This window comes from Pelobates fuscus, chromosome 1 (genome assembly GCF_036172605.1).
Source record: "Pelobates fuscus isolate aPelFus1 chromosome 1, aPelFus1.pri, whole genome shotgun sequence".
NCBI classification, from domain to species: domain Eukaryota; kingdom Metazoa; phylum Chordata; class Amphibia; order Anura; family Pelobatidae; genus Pelobates; species Pelobates fuscus.
In genome coordinates this window covers 392,694,131-392,717,059 of record NC_086317.1, presented here as the reverse complement: position 1 = coordinate 392,717,059, position 22,929 = coordinate 392,694,131, and the positions used below count along the sequence as shown (strand labels likewise).

At 42.9% G+C, this 22,929-nt stretch overlaps 1 protein-coding gene across 2 annotated transcripts; it reads left to right on the top strand.

Moving 5' to 3' along the window:
- The first annotated feature begins 6,080 nt into the window (after nucleotides 1–6,080).
- LOC134596230 (retinol dehydrogenase 16-like) lies at nucleotides 6,081–18,696 on the top strand. Of its 2 annotated transcripts, XM_063444756.1 has the most exons (5): nucleotides 6,081–6,403; nucleotides 12,279–12,537; nucleotides 16,176–16,336; nucleotides 17,971–18,048; nucleotides 18,190–18,696. In XM_063444756.1, the coding sequence occupies exons 1-5, from the start codon at nucleotides 6,088–6,090 to the stop codon at nucleotides 18,405–18,407; spliced, it is 1,032 nt and encodes a 343-aa protein (XP_063300826.1). In that variant the 5' UTR covers nucleotides 6,081–6,087; the 3' UTR covers nucleotides 18,408–18,696. The 2 variants fall into 2 exon arrangements, with proteins under 2 accessions (XP_063300826.1, XP_063300827.1); XM_063444757.1 differs by lacking the exon at nucleotides 17,971–18,048.
- Nucleotides 18,697–22,929: the final 4,233 nt, after the last annotated feature.

The following is a 22,929-nucleotide window of genomic DNA, read 5'->3' as shown; positions in this document are numbered from 1 at the left end:
CATAGAACAAAATAATATATATATCTATATACATACCGTATATACTCGAGTATAAGCCAACCCGAATATAAGCCGAGGCCCCTAATTTTACCCCCCAAAAATGGGAAAACTTATTGAATGCAGTGTGTGTGTATGAGTGCAGTGTGAGTGCAGTGGGTGTGTATGAGTGCATTGTGTGTGTGTGTATGAGTGCATTGTGTGTGTGTGTGTGTATGAGTGCATTGTGTGTGTGTGTATATATTAATTGAATATTTATTTACAGTGTGTGTATATAATGAATGCAGCGTGTGCGTATGAGTGCAGTGCGTATGAGTGCAGTGCGTATGAGTGCAGTGCGTATGAGTGCAGTGTGTATGAGTGCAGTGTGTGTGTGTATGAGTGCAGTGTGTGTGTGTATGAGTGCAGTGTGTGCGCAGTGTGTGTGTATGAGTGCAGTGTGTATGAGTGCAGTGTGTGTATGAGTGCAGTGTGTGTATGAGTGCAGTGTGTGTATGAGTGCACTGTGTGTATGAGTGCACTGTGTGTATGAATGCAGTGTGTATGAATGCAGTGTGTGTATGAATGCAGTGTGTGTATGAATGCAGTGTGTATGTATGCAGTGTGTGTATGTGTGCAGTGTGTGTATGAGTGCACTGTGTATGAATGCACTGTGTATGAATGCAGTGTGTGTATGAATGCAGTGTGTATGAATGCAGTGTGTGTATGAATGCAGTGTGTATGAATGCAGTGTGTATGAATGCAGTGTGTGAGTGCAGTGTGTGTATATGAATGAAGTGTGAGTGTGTGTGATGCAGTGTGTGTGTGTGATGCAGTGTGTGTGTGTATGTGTTGGTGGGGGTGGGCATTTTGATTGTTCTATTATTAATTTTATTCATTATTATTTTATTTTTAAATATTATTATTTTTTTTTTATTATAATTTTTTTCGTCCCCCCTCCCTGCTTGCTAGCTGGCCAGGGAGGGGGGCTCTTACTCCCTGGTGGTCCAGCATTGGTAGTTCAGTGGGGGGGAGAGGGGGACTGGCAGAGTGGTTACTTACCTCTCCTGCAGCTCCTGTCAGCTCTCTCCTCCTCCGCGCCGTCCGTGCAGCTCCCTCTGTCAGCTCCCAGTGTAAGTCTCGCGAGAGCCGCGGCTCTCGCGAGACTTACACTGGGAGCTGACCGAGGTGCTGAACGGACGGCGCGGAGGAGGAGAGAGCTGACAGGAGCTGCAGGAGAGGTAAGTAACGCTCTCTCACAGCCCCCACAGCCCCAGTCTGTATTATGGCAATGCAAATTGCCATAATACAGACTATTGACTCGAGTATAAGCCGAGTTGGGGTTTTTCAGCACAAAAAATGTGCTGAAAAACTCTGCTTATACTCGAGTATATACGGTAAATATATACGTATATATCACTATATTTGTGTGAAGGGCTCATGATGGCAAAGAGAAATAAGACCTTAATAAGTGTAGGATGGTATAAAAGTAGCAAGTCGGTTGTGGTGTGCCGGAACCGACGATGAGGTAGGCCTGAAAATAAAGAGGGCCCACCAAGAAGAGATGTAATAAAAAGGAGTTTGATAAAGAGGAGTGGGTGGGAGGGTGATGCAACGCTGACCTCGAAGGTATGGAGCCAGGTAAGGGGTGTCCCTTAAGTAGGGAAGGGGTGTGTCATACGCCCCTCCCACAAACACAGGCCAAAAGGCCTTACTACTTGTGTGAAGGGCTCATGATGGCAAAGAGAAATAAGACCTTAATAAGTGTAGGATGGTATAAAAGTAGCAAGTCGGTTGTGGTGTGCCGGAACCGTCGATGAGGTAGGCCTGAAAATAAAGAGGGCAAAAATAGAAATTTCAATATTTAATACAAACTACCAATATACATACTTTTAACAAGACATGTTCTGAAAAGCATTTCTTACTTCTTGTACAGGGTTAGGAATGTATCGTGTGTAAGCGGATGATTTCCAGCGCCCCAGTGTCTTGATAACATGAACCGGTATGTTTACACTGGAGGCTGTGGAGGCCGCTCCTATGCGGAAGGAGTGGCCTGAATAGTTAGCTGGCTTGAGTCCCAGCTGTGTTAGTAAGGACCTAACGTGGGTCATGAAGTTGGTAGTAAGAGAACTGAACCTCGTAGAACAAAACGTGGTTGTGATGGCGGTGTCTTGAGACTCTCTGTATAAGAGGCCAGTATTTGGACGGGGCACCATCTGTTGTGAGTCGGATAGTATTTAACCTCTATGGGTGGAGCGTGTTGACTGTTTTTGGAATGAGGTAGTGTCAGGATATAATAGTCCATGTGTTTGGTTAAGTGCGAATGGAGCAGTAGGTGAGTGGATTGTGTTGTATTGATGGCGGTAAATTCTCTAGGTCTCAGAAACCCATAAAAAGCCACTTAAATTGCTGTTTTGATGACTAGAGTTGTGTTGATGGAGAAGGGTTTTAGATCTAGTAGTTGTGATAATTCCTTAAGGATATGAAAATCTATAGGAAGCCTCTGTGCTGTATGCGGGGGTTCGGATCTTTGTATACCCCTAAGGATGTTCTTGATTTGGTTTGATGACATGAAACTTGAGTTGTTGGGTTCTAATGTCAGCATGTGATGTTGGATGCCTGTAAGATATAGTTTGATTGTGTTGTAAGAAAGTTTGAGTTTGATGTGGCAAAAAGAGGCAAAACCTAAAAAAGATGTCATGATGAACGGTTGTAATATGTTGTGTTCCAAAAGGAATCTTTTGAATAAACTGAAGGCTCTGTTGTAGGTTTTCCTGGTATTTGTAGATAGAGCTAGTTGGGACAAAGTTCTGCAATGTTGCATGATAACGTCTAGTCCATTACTAGCTGATGGAACAGTGGAGTGGCCGTGGCTGTGAGCGCGCTGATGGGAGAAGTTGATGAAAGGCCTGGAATTTAAAACGAGACAAATTATCAGCTGCCTCGTTACATATACCTGGAATATGAACACAATGCAAGAAAAAATTATGACATGCTGCCAATCAAGTGAGTTTCCTCAAAAATCTCATGATAGTAAGGGATTTGGAGCGACCTTTGTTAATAATGTAACAGGTTGCTTGGTTGTCTGAGTAACACCTTACTGATGAACCTGTCCATAGATGTCCCCATGCCACGGCAGCCGCCACGATGGGATATATCTCAAAAAGAGCTGAGGTAGAGGAAAAACACTCCAGGTCCTGCACCTCTGAAGGCCAGCTGCCCCAAAGCCATTCGTTCCCAAATATCGCTGCAAAACCTGTGGTAGACGCCGCGTCTGTCCAAACAGTAGGAGAAGTGTCAGACAATTGAGGGAGGAACATGCTTTTACCATTCCAGGAGGTTAAAAAGTTTCTCCACATGAGAAGGTCTGCCGTGGCTTGGATATCTAGGGATAATCTGTGTGCATCATGTAGAAACAGTGGGAACATGCTGAGGAGACGTGAGATGAAAGCACGGCCTTGAGGTATAATACGCATGGCAAAATTGAGTGACCCCAGTAAAGATTGTAATTCTTTGCGGTTACAAGTGCGTAGTTGTATATAGAGGTTGATGTTTGTCAGGATGTTTTCTACCTTAGTGCGTGGTAGGCTAGCTTGCATGTTGGCCAAGTCTAGCATGATGCCCAGGAAAGTGATGATGGTATCTGGGCCTTCGGTCTTGGTAGGGGAGACTGGGACCCCCAACTGGTTGAATAGGCTGACGGTTTCTTTGAGGCTACTGGGAGGGGAAGAATTCTCCTCGACCATTAGGAAATCATCCAGATAATGTATGACTGTAGGGCATCTGGATATATTGAGTAGTAACCAGCATAGGGTTTCGGCAAATGTGTCAAATATGGCTGGACTACTTTAGAACCAAAAGTTAGGCGTGAGAAGAAGTAGTAGTTCCCTGCCCACTTGATGCCATGTAGGTGCCACAGTGTGGGGTGGATTGGTAGTAGTTTGAATGCATTTGTTATGTCGGTCTTGCTGAGCCATGCACCGACTCCTGCCTGTATGACAGCCGTAATTGCGTGATCTATAGTGGAATATTGCAGGGAAAATTCCTCCGAGGGTATTAGGGAGTTGAGGCTAGGAGTGGTAGAGGTGTGTGGTACCGACAAATCGATAATAAGTCTCTGCTTGTTGGAAGATTTTCATGTGACAACCCCGATAGGGTTTGTCCTCCATGTAGTGAAAGGAGGGGATTGAAAAGGTCCCAATAAGAAACCTTCTGTCACTTCTTTAGCTATGAGTGTGTCAACAGCTGTAGGGTTGTGTTGGGCGGATTGTAGATTTGGACATTCCAGGATTCCTGAAGGCATATGTATGATACCTGTGTGGAATCCTTCTGATAGACCAGAGATTATGAAATCTACTAAATGTGTAGATGGATGCTGTGACAGAAATGTCGCAAGTAGGGATATGTTTATAGACGTTAGGTACTGTTTGGGATACATTTTATTGGGACACATGATTTTTGCATGTGCCCTGAAACATTTTGAGCATATATGCAATAAACGACAACCGCTGTAATTACATGTACCAACATTAAAGTTATTACATATCTGGGATTTGCCCAGAAACTTGATAGGTCTACCCAGTTTGTCTTTAGCTATTTTCTCCGTAGGACCAGCGGAGCTAGGTCGTTGCACGTGGGTATGCTCGTTAGCAGTGGTGGGACAAAAATTTGCCGAATGAGACATGGAGGAGCAGTATGCACAAGCCGGCGTCCTTAGCCCTGCAAAGTGTCTGCAGAAAATCACTGTGTCTATCTTACTCCAGTTGGACCTTGTCCCGTACTATGAGAAGGCGCCTGACACTTTCGCAGAAAAAGATCTATGGTAATCGTAGAATGCCGATCCACCATATTTATTGCCCAGGTCCACCAACCTGTGTATATACATGTCAAATTCCTCACGCCTGTGTGGGTAAACGGCACATATGACATCCCGGTAGATGCCAAAAGCCAACACAAATTCCGGGATGGTGAGTTTCCTGTTTAGGCGTGCATCCCTGAACTTGACCACCACAGAAATATCCTCATACGCATAAGTTTTATGCTCCACCACATCCTGGGAGGCAATTAGTAGTGCAGCTAAGTTGACATCTTTACCTTCCAGGATGTCTTTCTTAAGGTGCTCAGGTATCATATGGGCAGGGTTAACCTCCTGCTCGTCAGAGGTGGTGGCTGGAGAAACTAGTGGCAACTCGACCAGTGGCGGAGGGGTCACAGTGGCTGACCCAGCCAAGGTAAGGGCTGTGGTGACCGATTCCAGTTTCTCCAGCCTGGAGTTGACCTTGCCCATGGATGACATGAGGGATGTAAGCATGCCGTGTATATCTGTCGGGTTAGACTGGCTAGTCCCTTCCCCTGCATCAGAGTTATCAGTTGAGGTGTGCAACAGTTTGTATAGTTCCGCTTTCCTGGCAGTAGCGGGGAAAGGAATGTGTCGCCTCCTGAGTTCGCTGGTAATGCGAGGGATTGTCCATGACCTGAACGATGCAGGACTAGCCATGTCTTCTTCCGGTGATGGGGTATTTGGTCTAACCGGAGTGCTCGGGATGGAGAAATCCTCTAACCCTTCTTGAGACATACTAGATGAGAAAATATACAGTTAGTGTGTTAAAAACCCCAGGGGATGTACTGGCGGGCTAACTATGCCGGCTAAGGCGAAAAATTAATCTTGTTCTTTGGTGACAGATGAGGCCCTGCTAGTTGCCAAGTGGCTATGAGAGGCTCTATCTATGCGTTGGCGCGAGGGGATATTGAGGCCACCCATCGTAGTGGCAGGAATACGTAGGCCTCTCGGTGATAATAAAAGAAGGCTGCGGTCTTAAGGGGTTAATTCCAGTGAGTTGGTCTCTAACAATAACATTCTATTGTGGTAGTGTTCTTTTTATCAAGTTTTTCCAAAATATCCCTTAACTTACCTGTGGTGTATAATTGGCTTGAAAACATCTGAAATATTTTACATCAAACTGTTTAAAAGTGACCTTTATACTTTGGCAAATATATATTTTATGTCTAGATTGATTATTTTTTTCAGGGTTTGTTTATATTTTAATATACACATTGTCATTTATTTTAGCCATTATTCCTCCTTATTCCAGCAGAGCTTCTCCCTGAAGAATGTGGCTACCTCTGTTGCTGCTAGTATTAGTGCTAATACTTCTGTATAGGTGGCACAGGCAGAGCCAGATACTGCAGAATATCTCAGATAAATATGTGCTGATCACTGGATGCGACACGGGATTTGGGAACCTACTGGCAAAACAGCTAGATCAACATGGACTGCGAGTCCTCGCAGCCTGTCTGACAGAGAAAGGGGCTGAGGGCCTAAAGAAGGAGACTTCTACCAGAGTACAGACATTGATTTTGGATGTTTCTGATAATCAAAGTGTTAGCTCTGCAGCTGAATGGATAACTCGCATTGTTGGAGATTCAGGTAAATTAATATTCATATATGAAGACATGTAGATCTTCCATATTAATAATGCTATTTACCATCCTGAGATTAGTTTAAGGAAGTAGTAAATATTTTTAATCCTGTTTACTGAATAAAGATGTGAGCAGCATGGTGAGTGATTGAGAGAATTATAAAGGATAGGGCGGGACAGAAAAGTACATCTAATAGACACATTGGAAATACTGAGATAGTAAGATTATCATTAGACAGGGTTAAATTGTAATATCTCCAGAATGGGCAGCAAAAATACCAATATTTTATGACTTGTTCCATCTTACATTAAAAAAGAAAACAAATTGAATGGTTAAAAGGACACTAAAACCACCAAAACAACTTTAGCTAAATGAAGCAGTTTTGGTGTTTCACTGCTCAATTCTCTGCCATTCAGGAGTTAAATAACTTTTGTTTCTGTTTATGCAGTACTAGCCACAGCTACTTTGAAAGTTTTTATCTCCTGCTCTGCAAAACTAACTTTAATTACACACAGAAAGCCTCTGCTATAGTCGCCTTGGGCACCCCTTAGGAAGGCGGGCCGCCAGGAGCGCCAGTCTCTCAAATGCTGCAGCCAGCCACCTAAGCACACTTTAGAAAGCCTCAAGTGGCTGCAGCACTGCCCGGCACATCCATGAGGGCCCACCGTCACAGGCGCGCAAGAAAAGAGGGATCGGCCTGCCAATTCCTCAGTGTAGCGTAGCCGAACTCCGGTCCGCGGTACAGGAGCATCCACTTCCTGTGCCCAGCCGGACTGACAGGAAACAGAGCACTTTTTGTCACTCCGGCCGGGTACAGGAAACAGAAGCTCCTGTACCGCGCACCGGCCTGGAGCTCGGCCACGCTACAAAAGAGGTGGGGGAGGGTTGAGGAGAACGGGTGGGGGGAGACCACTGAGGTTGCGGGTGATGGAGGAGACACCACTGAGGGAGGGGGGTTGGGAGAGACCACTAAGGGTGAGGAGAGACCACTATGGGAGGCGGTGGAGGGGAGACCACTAGGGGTGGGGGTGGAGGAGAATCCACTAAGGGAGGGAGGGGGTGAGGAGAGACCACTAAGGAAGGTAGAGGGGATGGAGGAGAGACCACTATAGAACGGGGGTGAGGATAGACCACTAAGGGTAGGGGGTGAGGAGACACCACTAAGGGAGGGGGAGGAGAGACCACAAGGGAAGGGGGAGGAGGGTAGAGGAGAGACCACTAGGGTAGGGGTGGGGGGTGAGGAGATACCACTAAGGGAGAGAGGTGGGTGGAGGAGAGACCTCTAGGGAGGGGTGGGAGGAGAGCAGTGACCACTAAGGGAGAGGGGTAGAGGAGAGATCTCTAATGGAAAGGGGGGAGAAGAGGAGACTACACTAAAGGAGGCGGAGGAGGAGAGTAGAGACCACTGAGGGGGTGGAAGAGGAGAGACCACTAATGGGGTGGGGGAGAGCTCTATTGGACGCAAGGGAGAGCTCTAAAGGACAGGTGGCAAGGGAGAGGACAAGGGCTGGGGAAGAAGGACAGGGGCTGAGTAAGGGGAGAGGGGAAGAGGGAGGGGGACAGGGGCTGAGTAAGGAGACAGGGGCTGAGTCAGGGGGACAGAGGCTGAGTAAGAGGGACAGGGGCTGTGGAAGAGAGACGGGCTGAGTAAGGGGGCAGGGGCTGAGTAAGAGGACAGGGGCTGAGGAGGGGGACAGGGGCTGGGGAAGAGGGACAGGGGCTGAGTAAGGGGACAGGGGCTGGGTAAAAGGGGCATGGGCTGAGTAAGGGGACAGGGGCTGAGGAGGGGGACAGGGGCTGAGGAGAGGGACATGGGCTGGGGAAGAGGGACAGGGGCTGATGAGAGGGACATGGGCTGGGGAATAGGGACAGGGGCTGAGTAAGGGGACAGGGGCTAAGGAGGGAGATTAAAAAAAATATAAAGTCCAGCATACCCGCTACATCCACGCTTCAACCCAACCCACTATCCCACCTGGACAGCTGTTTACTTAATTTGCCTGTTTTTATATTTCACTTCACCTTGTGACAATTTGGTTATCACTTAATTGCTGCATTTACACGGCGCACATGCTAGTCTGCGTTTGGGAGGTAACCAGTGACTCGAGACCCTTTAGGAAAACAGGACCGCTTTATCCCTGCGGGAATCTCATAAAATGGTGCGCAACGCTACCCCCTTCTCCCCAGTGGCCTTGAAACTCATGTCCATCAACGCAAAAGGCCTTAATACCCCGGAGAAACGTACACTAGCACTGAGAGATTTTAACAAACAAAACGCACACATAGTCTTTGCCCAGGAAACTCATTTCAGGGAGGGTACCACCCTTAAACTGACCAATCACATTTACACTCAAGGCTTTTATGGGAATAATCTCGAGAGTAAATCCAAAGGGACTGCCATACTTATTCATAAGTCAATCCCTTTCCAACACAGGTACACACTTTTAGGTATGGAAGGTCGTTATGTATTTGTGAAAGGGTCTATTCTAGGGCAGACATGCACGCTGGCCAACAGTTACGCATTTACGAATTCGAAACAAGGGAAGTTCTTGCAGTGTACAATTAAATGATAAATGACATTTACAGAGGGCTTCTTGATCCTTGGTGGAGACTTTATTATTGCCCTAGATCCTCAGATTGACACCTTCACGGGCATGTCGGCAATGCGCGCACAGGTCCTGCTGATGATCAAGAACCTTCTGCATGCTCACCGTCTTGCTGACTGCTGGCGTGCTCTGCACCCAGATGGTAGGGACTACTCTCATTACTCCATACTCATTACTTTTTTGTCCCACACTACTACCTATCTTAGTTACATAGGTGTGATGTCTTGGACTGACCATGCCCTGGTATTGCTGACCGTATCCTCCCCTCTGTCCACGTATTGACGACTTAATGAAACACTCCTTTCTGACCCGCTCCTCCTCCATGACACGACCACCGCTGTGACACAATACTTTAATGAAAATGTGTCTTCTGACATTTCAGCCCCAGTGGTATGGGAGGCCCACAAGGGATTCTTTATAGCTAGGGGCACAGCCTTGAAAAAAACTAAAGGAAGCGGAAATTCGAGAGCTCACGGATCAAATCCGAGAACTGGAAACGGCACATTAGGCGGACTAAAATTTGACCACCTTCCAGGAATTGGCCGACCTGAGGCGCAAATTGGCTACGCACCGCCACCACCGCCTGCAACGATCCCTGCTCCATACCAAAGCCTATTTATACGTTAATAGCAATAAATGTGGCAAACTGCTTGCAGGCATCCTCAACAAAAAGAAATATAAGTCGTACATAGCCTGCCTACAGGATACCCAACTACCTGACAGAATAGCCGACATCGTGGATATTACTTTACACTGTATTTGAAAACACCCATACCACTCCTCCCCACAGCATGTGCTGGGGTTGGAGCCGATTCATGCATATCTCAGAGACAATATCCACTCAACACTTCCAACAGAGGCGCTTGACGCATTGAAGGCTCCCTTGACAATGGAGGAACTGGTTGCAGCGGTCAAAGCCACGCAACCAGGCAAGAGCCCCGGCCCGGACGCGATCCATGGTCTGTTACTATACCTAGGGTAACACCTTTTTGGCAGGCAATAAGTTAAATCTTAAACAAATTTTCTGACAACCCGCCCCCTTTCTGACCGGCCCTCTACCTTTTACATCACACTACCACACCAACAACGATGTACAAGAAATCCACGATGGTTAGAATACTGAACACCGCCAAAACAAGTGTTGCCTCTGTTCTGGAAAAAAGATATGCCACCTCCCTTGACGGTGTGGTTTGATAAGATGGAGGATCTCCGAAAACTTGTGGAACTGACAGATGCGACACAAGACCGCTCTCAGACTTATAGGGACATTTGGACACACTGGCTGATGGTCGTTTACCAAGCTGACTTCCAGAGACTGCTGCTGACGAGAGAGGGGGGGTGCACCGGAAGGTGAGGAGGGTGGTTTCGAGTCACTGGTCTAAGCAGTAAAGGGGCCAAAGCCTGATCTAGACATGCTGCGTGGTGATTATTTAATCTTATGTTTATTGTTTCAGTTTCTGCTCTCTGCCCTTCAATAATGTGAAATCCTGCTGATATATATGCAGTCTCACACCCCGGCCCTTTGAAAACCTGAGGCCGCCATAGGGTGGAGGCCCCTTGTAATGTATAATCAATTAAGCCTTAGAAATGTCAAGCCTTGATATTTTATAAAGTGCAGACAAGACATACCTCAGTTAAGCCTGCAACCTCATAATACCTTCAAAATGGCAGAACATTGGCAACGCATCAATAACATTATACTATATAATATAAAATGTGCAATGATACGCCTGCTTGCCTATCTTGAAATTTCTTGTCTTTCTATTACTGGTACATTTGACTAACTAGTGTAGAGTTATGTGGCATTCACTAGCATGCTTCATTATTCATTCTTCTATAAAAATGCACTGTTCCATCGCTATTCTACATAACTAGTCTCTGAATATCATATTCTGTTATCAAGCTATACAGTATGTATAATTGAGTCGTCACATACGCCTGTTCTTTTTGTTGGGACAAGACAGGTGGCTGTATACATCTCAGCACTGCAAAATAAAAACTTACAAAAAAACAAAACAATCTAAAGTGTATTCCCCCCCCCCCTCACCCCAGCCTTACTTTGGGCCAGAGAGGAGTGGGACAGGATCAGTGAAGTCGGCCTCTCCTAATGATGTCAGGAGGAGGGGGCGTGACTTCCTCTGCTCTTCTCCCAGACTCCCCAGCAGTCCTGGGAGAAGAGCAGTGGAGGTCACTCCCCTTCCTCCTGACATCATCATGAGCGGCCGGCCGACTTTACTGGCTGCAGGGAGAGTAAGGTGAGTTGAAAAATCCGAGTCCTCAGCCAGATGCGCAATATTCTTTTAAAATATTATGTTCTTACCCAGTTTGTGACCAAGTGGCTACTAAAAAAGACTGGACATACCCCATTTGAAATACCTTGGGTTGTCTACTTTTGCAAATGGTATGCCATCATGGGGGTAATGCTCATTCCTGGGCTACCATACAGTCTCAAAGGCAACGTAACCAATTTGGCGAATTTCAATGTGAATAAACTGAAAAATGTACTAGATTTGGCCCTGCAACATCCCAAAACACCAAAAAATCTGTACATAGGGGGTGCTGTTTTACACGTGAGGCATAGCTGAATACAAATATGTGTATTTTATTGCAGTAAAAGCAAACAGTATTATGACATTCACAGTTAGAATGTCATGTAGAACTAAAATAAAAATGTTAATTCTTATTTTATCCCATTTTTTTTATATTTTATTCATATTACATTATGTTTCATACCTAAATATTTGATGTTAAATGAAAGTCCTGCTTCCCCTGAATAAAGTGATATATAATAAATTTGGGTGCACATAATATGAAAGAAGCGAATTACGCCTGAACAGACATATAGCGCAAATTCAAGTTTTTGTTTACATTTTGTTTTGATCACAACGTGTACATTTGGCTCAGTCCTTAAGGGGTTAAAGGTTTAGCAAATGACAACATATAATAAACATATAATAAAGTTCTGATAAGGCATTGCCAGGACAAACATTGCAAATGAAGAGAAATAGAAACATTATTTTGCTGTGTGCTTTTTCTAAGATAGAGGCATCCAGTTGCAGGATAAAAATAAGTGGATTTCCATATTTAACTTTATTTTCCACACTTCACAAATACATATTTTCTACAAGTATAGTTAATGTATAGCACTTCTTTGAATCATCTCAATAACAAACTAAATGTGTATTCATAAAGGTTTAAATAAAATCCAAAAATCCATAATATTAACATTTTCTACAGAGTTTTATTTTCCTTTGAATATTTGTTAATATGTGTTTGTAGGACTATGGGGCCTGGTGAATAATGCTGGGATCTGTATACCTGTGGCTGCTAATGGATGGCTGAAGAAGGACGACTTTGTAAAGGTTCTCAATGTGAATTTGCTGGGAACTATTGACATGACACTGAACCTGCTCCCGCTAATCATGAAAGCAGGAGGAAGAATTGTTAATGTATCTAGTATTTTTGGCAGAGTATCAGCACTTGGAGGTGGTTACACTGTATCAAAATTTGGAGTGGAAGCTTTCTCTGACAGTCTTCGGTATGAAATATATACACAAACCAATTTTAGTTTTTTAATACATATTTTTTTTAGATTAAATGGTTTACCAGGGCTTTTCTTATATTTCTACACAAACATATTAGTATTTTACAATGTCTTTGTTGAACCATCATTTTCCTTATTTAGTACATTTACATATTCTATATGTACATGAGATTTACTGACTTCCTTTAATTCAACTCTCTGCTTGGCCTGCTTCAGCCTGGATTCTGCTCTCGTCACTCTGTCAAAATGGCTCTGACCAAAGTATCGAATGATTTAATTGCTGCAAAATCTAGTGGTCACTATTTTATCCTAATTCTAACCTGTCTGCTGCTTTCAATACTGTTGATCATCAACAACTTCTTCTCATCCTCCGTAATCTCGGTCTACAAGACACTGCTCTCTCCTGGTTCTCCTGCTGCTTTTGGTAGGAAGGGGGGAGCCAGACGCTTGCCTCAAGCTATAACTCGACCAAGTGGTGCAAACAGAGCCAAGCAGGCAGACTACTAATTAATATGTTTGTCCCACCTATTTGGTGTCCTAATGAGCTCCATTAGTAATCAATAGGAGGCCACAACCTCCCTAAGAGTTCAATTATATTTTTGGGATGTTGCCAAAGGGACAGAATAAATTTTTACTACACATATTAAAAATGCAAGTTTACACACAAAAATTAAAATAAAACCCCAACAGAAATAATAAATTATATAATTGATCTATTTTGTACATTTATTGCTGGGAAAACTGGTGGGGCGCTGCCCCAGCTGTCCCTATGGATGATCCTCCGCTCCTATGGCTAGAGTTAGGAAAGGGTTAGGAGGTTAGTGTTGGGATTATTGCTTGCAGTCTTAGGGCTGCATCATCTTTAGGTCTCCCCGAGGGCTGTAAATGTAAGGGCGTGTTGTTTTGCTGCTTCTGAGTTCCTTGGCACCAACCTATTCCTGGTAGGTCATTACAGATGCATTCGGGTCCGGATTTTATCAGTTCAGTGTTCGGCACAAATGAAATCCGGATGAAATTCAGACGTGTTTGGAGCCTGAATTGCAAAATCCAGACACTGTTAAATAGCATGAACCATGTCCAGATTTTTCAGTCAGAATGGCCCCTTATGCAACCGGATCGTTGCACCTTTTAGTACGGGCCATTTGTACTTTAACATTTGCTTCACTTTGAGTAATCCACAACTACACAAATACAATAAATATTAACTTCTAGTAGGAGATAGAAAATGTCCTTTGTAAATGGTGAAAAACTACAGGGAGTGCAGAATTATTAGGCAAATTAGTATTTTGACCACATCATCCTCTTTATGCATGTTGTCTTACTCCAAGCTGTATAGGCTCGAAAGCCTACTACCAATTAAGCATATTAGGTGATGTGCATCTCTGTAATGAGAAGGGGTGTGGTCTAATGACATCAACACCCTATATCAGGTGTGCATAATTATTAGGCAACTTCCTTTCCTTTGGCAAAATGGGTCAAAAGAAGGACTTGACAGGCTCAGAAAAGTCAAAAATAGTGAGATATCTTGCAGAGGGATGCAGCACTCTTAAAATTGCAAAGCTTCTGAAGCGTGATCATCGAACAATCAAGCGTTTCATTCAAAATAGTCAACAGGGTCGCAAGAAGCGTGTGGAGAAACCAAGGCACAAAACAACTGCCCATGAACGGAGAAAAGTCAAGCGTGCAGCTGCCAAGATGCCACTTGCCACCAGTTTGGCCATATTTCAGAGCTGCAACATCACTGGAGTGCCCAAAAGCACAAGGTGTGCAATACTCAGAGACATGGCCAAGGTAAGAAAGGCTGAAAGACGACCACCACTGAACAAGACACACAAGCTGAAACGTCAAGACTGGGCCAAGAAATATCTCAAGACTGATTTTTCTAAGGTTTTATGGACTGATGAAATGAGAGTGAGTCTTGATGGGCCAGATGGATGGATTGGTAAAGGGCAGAGAGCTCCAGTCCGACTAAGACGCCAGCAAGGTGGAGGTGGAGTACTGGTTTGGGCTGGTATCATCAAAGATGAGCTTGTGGGGCCTTTTCGGGTTGAGGATGGAGTCAAGCTCAACTCCCAGTCCTACTGCCAGTTTCTTGAAGACACCTTCTTCAAGCAGTGGTACAGGAAGAAGTCTGCATCCTTCAAGAAAAACAGGATTTTGCAGGACAATGCTCCATCACACGCCTCCAAGTACTCCACAGCGTGGCTGGCAAGAAAGGGTATAAAAGAAGAAAATCTAATGACATGGCCTCCTTGTTCACCTGATCTGAACCCCATTGAGAACCTGTGGTCCATCATCAAATGTGAGATTTACAAGGAGGGAAAACAGTACACCTCTCTGAACAGTGTCTGGGAGGCTGTGGTTGCTGCTGCACGCAATGTTGATGGTGAACAGATCAAAACACTGACAGAATCCATGGATGGCAGGCTTTTGAGTGTCCTTGCAAAGAAAGGTGGCTATATTGGTCACTGATTTGTTTTTGTTATGTTTTTGAATGTCAGAAATGTATATTTGTGAATGTTGAGATGTTTTATTGGTTTCACTGGTAAAAATAAATAATTGAAATGGGTATATATTTGTTTTTTGTTAAGTTGCCTAATAATTATGCACAGTAATAGTCACCTGCACACACAGATATCCCCCTAAAATAGCTATAACTAAAAACAAACTAAACTACTACCAAAAATATTCAGCTTTGATATTAATGAGTTTTTTGGGTTCATTGAAACATGGTTGTTGTTCAATAATAAAATTAATCCTCAAAAATACAACTTGCCTAATAATTCTGCACTCCCTGTAGTATTCTATTAAGATGAACCATTCAGGGGTGTATGGGAGGATTTGTGCCCTTACTTTTAGTTGGGTTAATTAAATAGATTATTTAGCTTATTAAACAAAAATGCCAAAATCCTTTTAAATGTCTTTTAATTTGCTTATATATATTGTGCTTTTTAAAGAACATGAGCTTAAGTTTTTTTTTGTCTTAATTAAGATTTGCATATTAAATCAGCAATATTTACTGCACAATGCCCAGATTAAAACAGATGACATCTTCTATCTCCTCTGCTCTGACTCTCAACCGCCTCTCCTTTCTTTTTCTTCCTTTCCTTTTAGATCTCCTGTATTTTCTCCTAAGCCGTTTCCTGACACTATTAATCTAATATCTGTAGACAGTAAATTTAAACCCACTGATCTGCATAACTAAACTGTTGACGTTCATTACATGGCATTGTACTTGATATATGCTTATGGTTCAGCCCAAGTACTTGGTTTCTGCACAACCGAGCTGCCCACAAACGTTCTCATATATTGTCCTGAAACAAACATGTAACTTTTTGTTACCAGCTAATGTTTACCTTATTATCAAACTTTATGTGTTTTCGACAAATCAATACGCTTGGTGACTTTATCCCTAATGTGAATTTTGCCATGCTCCGGATTCATTCTCAACTATGTGATTCTGTATTACACCTGCTACCTGAGCTTCAAAATAAAAAAATTAAAAACTAAAATAAAACGTATGACAGACACCCCTAGGGTGCTGCAAAATTGAATTATAGAAAATGTTTAATCTGTGCACATATAATTCATATACTTTACTTTCACCCTAACTATTAAAATTTCTATTACAGGAGAGAACTTTGTGATTTTGGGGTCAAAGTTTCCATTATTGAGCCAGGGGGTTTTAAAACACAAATTTGCGGCCCTTCTGCATTTGAAAGCCTGGAACAAATATGGGAGAATCTCCCAGCAGACACAAAAAAGAGCTATGGAGAGAAATACTATCAGACATGTGAGATGCAGGTTTATTATTAGTAGAAATTGTAACTTATTATTATTTTTGCTATTGCCATGTATATAGCGCCAACAGATTCCGAAGCACTTTACAATATTATGAGAGGGGGGATTTAGCTATAAATAGGACAATTACAAGAAAACTTACAGGAACGATAGGTTAAAGAGGACCCTGATCAAACGAGCTTGCAGTCTATAGAGATGGTAAATGATAATGAAAGAAGACGTTGCTTCTTGGAAATTCTCCAAGAATTAGACACGAATGTCTCCCCTCACAGGAAGGGGGTGGATTGATGTTTGTTCCAAAGGATAAAGGATAAGAAAGTGTTGAAGAAAGTTTAAAGGGTGTGAAATTACAAAAAAAAGAAAAATAAAGTAAAAACAATAAATGTGATTAAATAAATATGCAACTTGTAAATTACAGATATCTTCTTTTAACCCCTTAAGGACACATGACATGTGTGACATGTCATGATTCCTTTTTATTCCAGAAGTTTGGTCCTTAACCTCCCTGGCGGTATGATTATGTCAGGAATTTTGTACCAAAAGCGGTACCATTTTTTTGCATTTGAATTACCCGCCCAGTTCCGCCTCCATGTCAGGCATGTCAATCAAATTTTAATTAATCAAATCACATAATTACGTTAAAAGATTATTTAAATATACATGTAGAATTTTAATATATATGCATTTATAGGTATTTAAATTCTACGTGTATACTAATGTAATTTTTTATGTAATTATATGTATTTATCTCTATATATATATATTTGCGGTTATTTGTATTTTATATATATATATAGATATATATAGAATGTCATTCTAAGTGTATTTTGTTAGCGATATATATATATATTAATAACAAAATACAGTTAGAATGAAATTACATATGCATATATAATTTCTATTAAATTTTGTTTCAATATTTTATTTATTTATTTTATTATTTTATTTATTTATTATTTTAATTATACGTATTTATATATAATATATATATATGTACATCTATTATATATATAATATATATACATATTATATATATGTAACGTCATTCTAAGTGTATTTTAATATTAATATATATACTTATATTAATATTAAAATACACTTTGTATGACGTTACATATATATAATATGTATATATATTATATATATAATATATATACATATTATATATATATAAAAATATATTTAATTTATTTTTACACTTGTCTTTTATTTATTTTTTTATACTTCCCACCAGCAGGGGGACTGTCTGATATTTCAAACAGTCCCCCTGCTGGCAGATCCACAGCCAGCTATAGAGGGCCATGTGATCGCTCTTTGAGAGCGATCACATGGCCCCCGGGGGCCTGATTTGCCGTGGGAGGGCTGCCTGGGCTGTGAGGCAGTCCTCCCGAAGCGGATCGCGGCGGAGGTAAGTACATCTTATCTACCCCGAGCGTGACTCGGGGTTACCGCTTCTGGCAGCGAAAATTAACCCCGAGTCACGCTCGGGAATACCGCTAGGGAGGTTAAGGGGTTAATTCAAATCTGTATTCCTAACATTCTAGTATCCCTGTCCTTAGTTATAGTGATTCCCCCATGTATGCCATAAAAATAATAAAATAAAGGATTTTACTCACCTTTTTCCAGCACCGAGGCTCCCCCCAGAGCAGCTTACCTCTGCTCCTTGCGTGACATCATGGAGGAGGCATGGCCTCCAAAATTCAGGTGAAGTGGCCTGGGTGATCCTTTAATGTTAGAAGTAGGCAATGTGTCCTTTTTGTTTTATGAAAGATATGGTCATATGTAATGCATAAGAGAAAATTGAAATATTTACCCTGTTGCTAATTGCTTTCTCTGTTTATGTAGTTAAAAAGATGTTTCAAGTTGTGCCTGAAACGAGCAGTTCGGCATTGTACAAAGTAACAGACTGTATGGAACACGCATTAATTGCCTGTTACCCGTGGACCCGTTATTCAGCTGGATGGGATGCAAAGCTATTTTTCATCCCACTCTCATACTTACCAACATGCGTCTCAGACTATGTAATGGGTCAGCGTAAAACACCTCCTAAGAAAGTAAAATAATGATCCATGCCAGCCAACCAACGTAAATATCTGTTTAGATATCTTCATTTTCTCGCGTAGTGTGTGCTTATTTTTCATGCTTCAATAGGTTGGTGACAACATATATACCAAGATGTCCGAAAATATATTATATACAAATCACATTACCGCAACCATATTTTTGCCAAAGATATTACTATTTTATTGTTGGAGACTGCACACAGATGAAAAACATGTATTTTTACAAAAACAACAGCCAGTGATCTCACAACTATGCAACAGTGTACAACAATAAACTAAAAAAACTGCATTAAGTTCTCTGTGTCTAAATATTTCTCTCTCTTATTTAGTAATTACTTAGTTGGGTTGAGCATAGTCTGATCAATAATTGTGTTTGATTAGTTTTGTATGTATGCACATATGTGCCTGGCTATTTGCGTATGTTTGTGTATTTACCTATATGTGTGTATGTATGAATGTGTTGGTGTTTTTGTGTGCTTTGAAACAATACATTTGTCTCTTACCACCTACAACCATGTTTAATTGCTGCCTTGCTGTTCTGCATGTGGATGGATATAGAACACATTTACATATGCCCCTCTCTGCTACACTCCCCCTTCTCTCATCTCATGCCTTACACTCATTTTTCTACGCTCTCACTCCGACCCACAATCGATCTCATCCTAGACCCCATGCATACAAAACCCATTCACACCTCCTGTCACTTTCTCTCCTCCTACTTCTAGCAGCTGGTGATGTCTCTCCCAATCCAGGGCCCTTCACCTTCTCTACACACACTAAGACAACCAGAAACCCCAGAAACCTCATCACAATACCCTGCCCTTTACCCTCACTTACCAAAATTAATTGTGCACTCTGGAATGCCCGCTCCATCTGCAGTAATTTAAAATCAACAACCATACACGACTTTTTCATTTCAAACTCACTCACACTGCTTGCACTTACAGAGACCTGGCTGTCCCACTCTGATAGCGCTACTCCTGCCTCTTTATGTTTTGGTGGGATACAATTCTCTCACACTCCCAGACTCAACTGTAAAGGAGGCTGCGTAGGCATCCTTCTCTCCCCTCAATGTACCTTTCAACCAATCATAATTCCCCCTGCCCTATCCTTTTCTTCTTTTGAAGTTCTCACTGTCCGCCTATTTAAACCCACTCCTTTAAGAATTGCTATCATCTACCGCCCCCTGGTTATCCTAGACTATTCATTGAGCAATTTTCTTCCTGGCTTCCCCACTTCCTCTCATCTAGCACTCCTTCCCTTATACTTGGGAATTTCAATATCCCAATCAACAACCCCAATTGCACTGATGCCTTTTGTCTGCTCTCTGTAACCTCCTCCTTTGGCCTTACGCAATGGTCCAATTTAGCAACCCATACAGCGGGAAACACTCTTGATCTTGCCTTCACCAACCTCTGTACTGCCTCTAATATCTCCAATATTCCTTTTCCTCTATCTGACCTCCATCTGCTGACTTTGACATTGGCATACCTAAGACCCAATTGACACCACCGTCTGAACATCACTCTCAAAAAACCTCCAATGTCTTGACCTAGAGCATTTCTCCACTAATCTCCAAACTCTCCTTTTACCTATCTCAAACCTCACCTGTCCTAGTTCTGCAACCTCCTTCTACAATTCCACCCTCTCCTCTCAACTAGACATCATGGCACCTTGTACATTTAAACGCCACAGGCGCCCCCAACAACAACCCTGGCACACCAAGCTCACTCGATGCCTCCAAAAATGCTCCAGAACTGCTGAACACTGTTGGAGAAAGTCTCACTGTGCATCTGACTTTCTCCACTATAAAATTATGCTGAGCTCATACAGCTTGGCTCTTTCCTCTGCAAAAGTTAATTACTTCAATACCCTCATAACCACACTGTCCCGCGAACCCAAACAACTATTTCATACATTTAACTCTCTTCTTCGCCCTGCTGTTCCTCCTCCACCTACTAACTTGACTGCCTCAGACTTTGCAACTCACTTCACTGACAAGATCTCTACAATCAGAGAAGAGATCTCTCATCTTTTTTCTTCCCCTTACAATACTTCCCCTAACTTCACTCCCTCTGCTGTTCTATGTTCATTCGCACCCGCTACATTGGAAGAGGTTTCTGCTCTGCTCCAGTCCTCCCGCCCCACCACCTGCTCCCTTGATCCAATTCTCTTGCATCTCATCCGTACTCTGTCTTCTTCTCTTTCTCCACCTCTCACTAAAATTCTCAATCTCTCTTTCTCCTCTGGTATATTTCCATCGCCCTTCAAACATGCAACTGTAACCTCAATTCTAAAGAAGCCCAATCTTGACCCTAACTCCCCATCCAACTATCGTCCTATCTCGCTACTGCCTTTTGCATCCAAGATCCTTGAAAGAATTGTGTATACGAGATTTACAGACTTCCTCGACTCCAACTTTCTGCTAGACCCGCTTCAGTCTGGTTTCCGCACTAAGCACTCTGTGGAAACGGCACTGACCAAAGTATCCAATGATCTACTCACTGCAAAATCTCTTGGTCACTACTGGTCAGCTTCTTCTCATCCTCCGCAATATCGGTCTATAAGATATTGCTCTCTCCTGGTGCTCCTCCTACCTCTCCCAGCGCTCTTTCAGTGTTTCTTTCTCTTGCTCTGCTTATTCTGCCCAACTCCTTTCTGTTGGTGTCCCCCAAGGTTCAGTCCTTGGTCCCCTACTGTTCTCGAAGAGAGAATGATGTGGAAGCGAAAGGGAAACACTCATAGTGGGGTTAACCCACGGTAAACTACCAAAGTAGTACCGTGTTTCTCCGAAAATAAGACCGGGTCTTATATTAATTTTAGTCACACAAAACACACTAGGGCTTATTTTCAGGGTAGGGCTTATTTATTTACGGTACCGGTATGTACATTGAACCCCCCCTTTAATTAAGCCACCCCCCTTTAAATTAATCCACCCCCTCTAATTAATCCACCCCCCTTTAATAAATCCACCCCCCTCTAATTAATCCACCCCCTTTAATTAATCCACCCCCCCTCTTTAATAAATCCACCCCCTCTAATTAATCCACCCCCTTTAATTAATCCACCCCCTTTAATTAATCCACACCCCCTCTAATTAATCCACCCCCCTTTAATTAATCCACCCCCCTTTAATTAATTCACCCTCCCTCTAATTAATTCACCCTACCTCTAATTAATCCACCCCCTCTAATTAATCCACCACCCCTTTAATTAATCCACCACCCCTTTAATTAATCCACCCTTCCTTTAATTAATCCACCCCCCCTTTAATAAATCCACCCCCTCTAATTAATCCACCCCCCCTTTAATAAATCCACCCCCTCTAATTAATCCAGCCCCCTCTAATTAATCCACCCCCTCTAATTAATCCACCCCCCCCTTTAATAAATCCACCACCCCTCTTTAATACATCCACCCCCTCTAATTAACCCACCCCCTTTAATTAATCCACCCCCTTTAATTAATCCACCCCCTTTAATTAATCCACACACCCCTTTAATTAATCCACCCCCCCTTTAATTAATCCACCCCCCCTTTAATTAATCCACCCCCCTTTAATTACTCCACCCTCCCTCTAATTAATCCACCACCCCTTTAATTAATCCACCACCCCTTTAATTAATCCACCACCCCTTTAATTAATCCACCCCCCTTTAATAAATCCACCCCCTCTAATTAATCCACCCCCTCTAATTAATCCACCCCCTCTAATTAATCCACCCCCTCTAATTAATCCACACACCCCTCTAATTAATCCACACCTCCCCTCTAATTAATCCACACACCCCCTCTAATTAATCCACACACCCCCTCTAATTAATCCACACACCCCTCTAATTAATCCACACCCCCTCTAATTAATCCACCCCCCCTTTAATTAATCCACCACCCCTTTAATTAATTCACCCCCCCCTTTAATTAATTCACCCCCCTTTAATTAATTCACCCCCCCCCCTTTAATTAATTAAGTCCCAGACATAAAATACCGGTATCTACTCACAGTTCAAAGAGTCCGACCACTGGGTGCCTCACCGCCCGGAATGGATCCTTCCGCTGAAGATCCGTGAAGGCAGACTGAAGATCCGTGAAGGCAGGCTGCGCACGTCGTCATCACGCTGCGCACGTCGTCATCACGCTGCGCGATGCCGCGGCCCGCAACGCTCCTCCCCCTCCTCCTCATAGAAGAAGGAAGTCCCGCCGGGCCGCAAAGGTAAAATGCCAAGGTCTTATTTTCGGGGTAGGGCTTATATTGCAGCCCACCCCGAAAATTTGGCTAGGGCTTATTTTCGGGGTAGGTCCTATTTTCGGGGAAACACGGTAAGAAAAATGAACAAAGAAAATACTGAGTGCCCTAACGAAGTAAAATATCACTTTTCATAATTAGGATTAAAAATAGAGATGTAGTTGTGATACCGGAGAAACTGACGGAAGCCAAGCACAGAGAGATGGACACAGGTTTCTTCAGGAAGGAAGAGATTCTTTATTGGATCACCGATCGGGACTCAGAGGGACTAGCGTC

Excerpts from the sequence above, each read along its gene's own strand:
- LOC134596230 (XM_063444756.1), top strand. The coding sequence starts at position 6,088 with ATGTGGCTACCTCTGTTGCTGCTAGTATTAGTGCTAATACTTCTGTAT. Across the intron at positions 6,404-12,278 it reads TCGCATTGTTGGAGATTCAG|GACTATGGGGCCTGGTGAAT; the intron begins GTAAATTAATAT and ends ATGTGTTTGTAG. Across the intron at positions 12,538-16,175 it reads GCTTTCTCTGACAGTCTTCG|GAGAGAACTTTGTGATTTTG; the intron begins GTATGAAATATA and ends TTTCTATTACAG.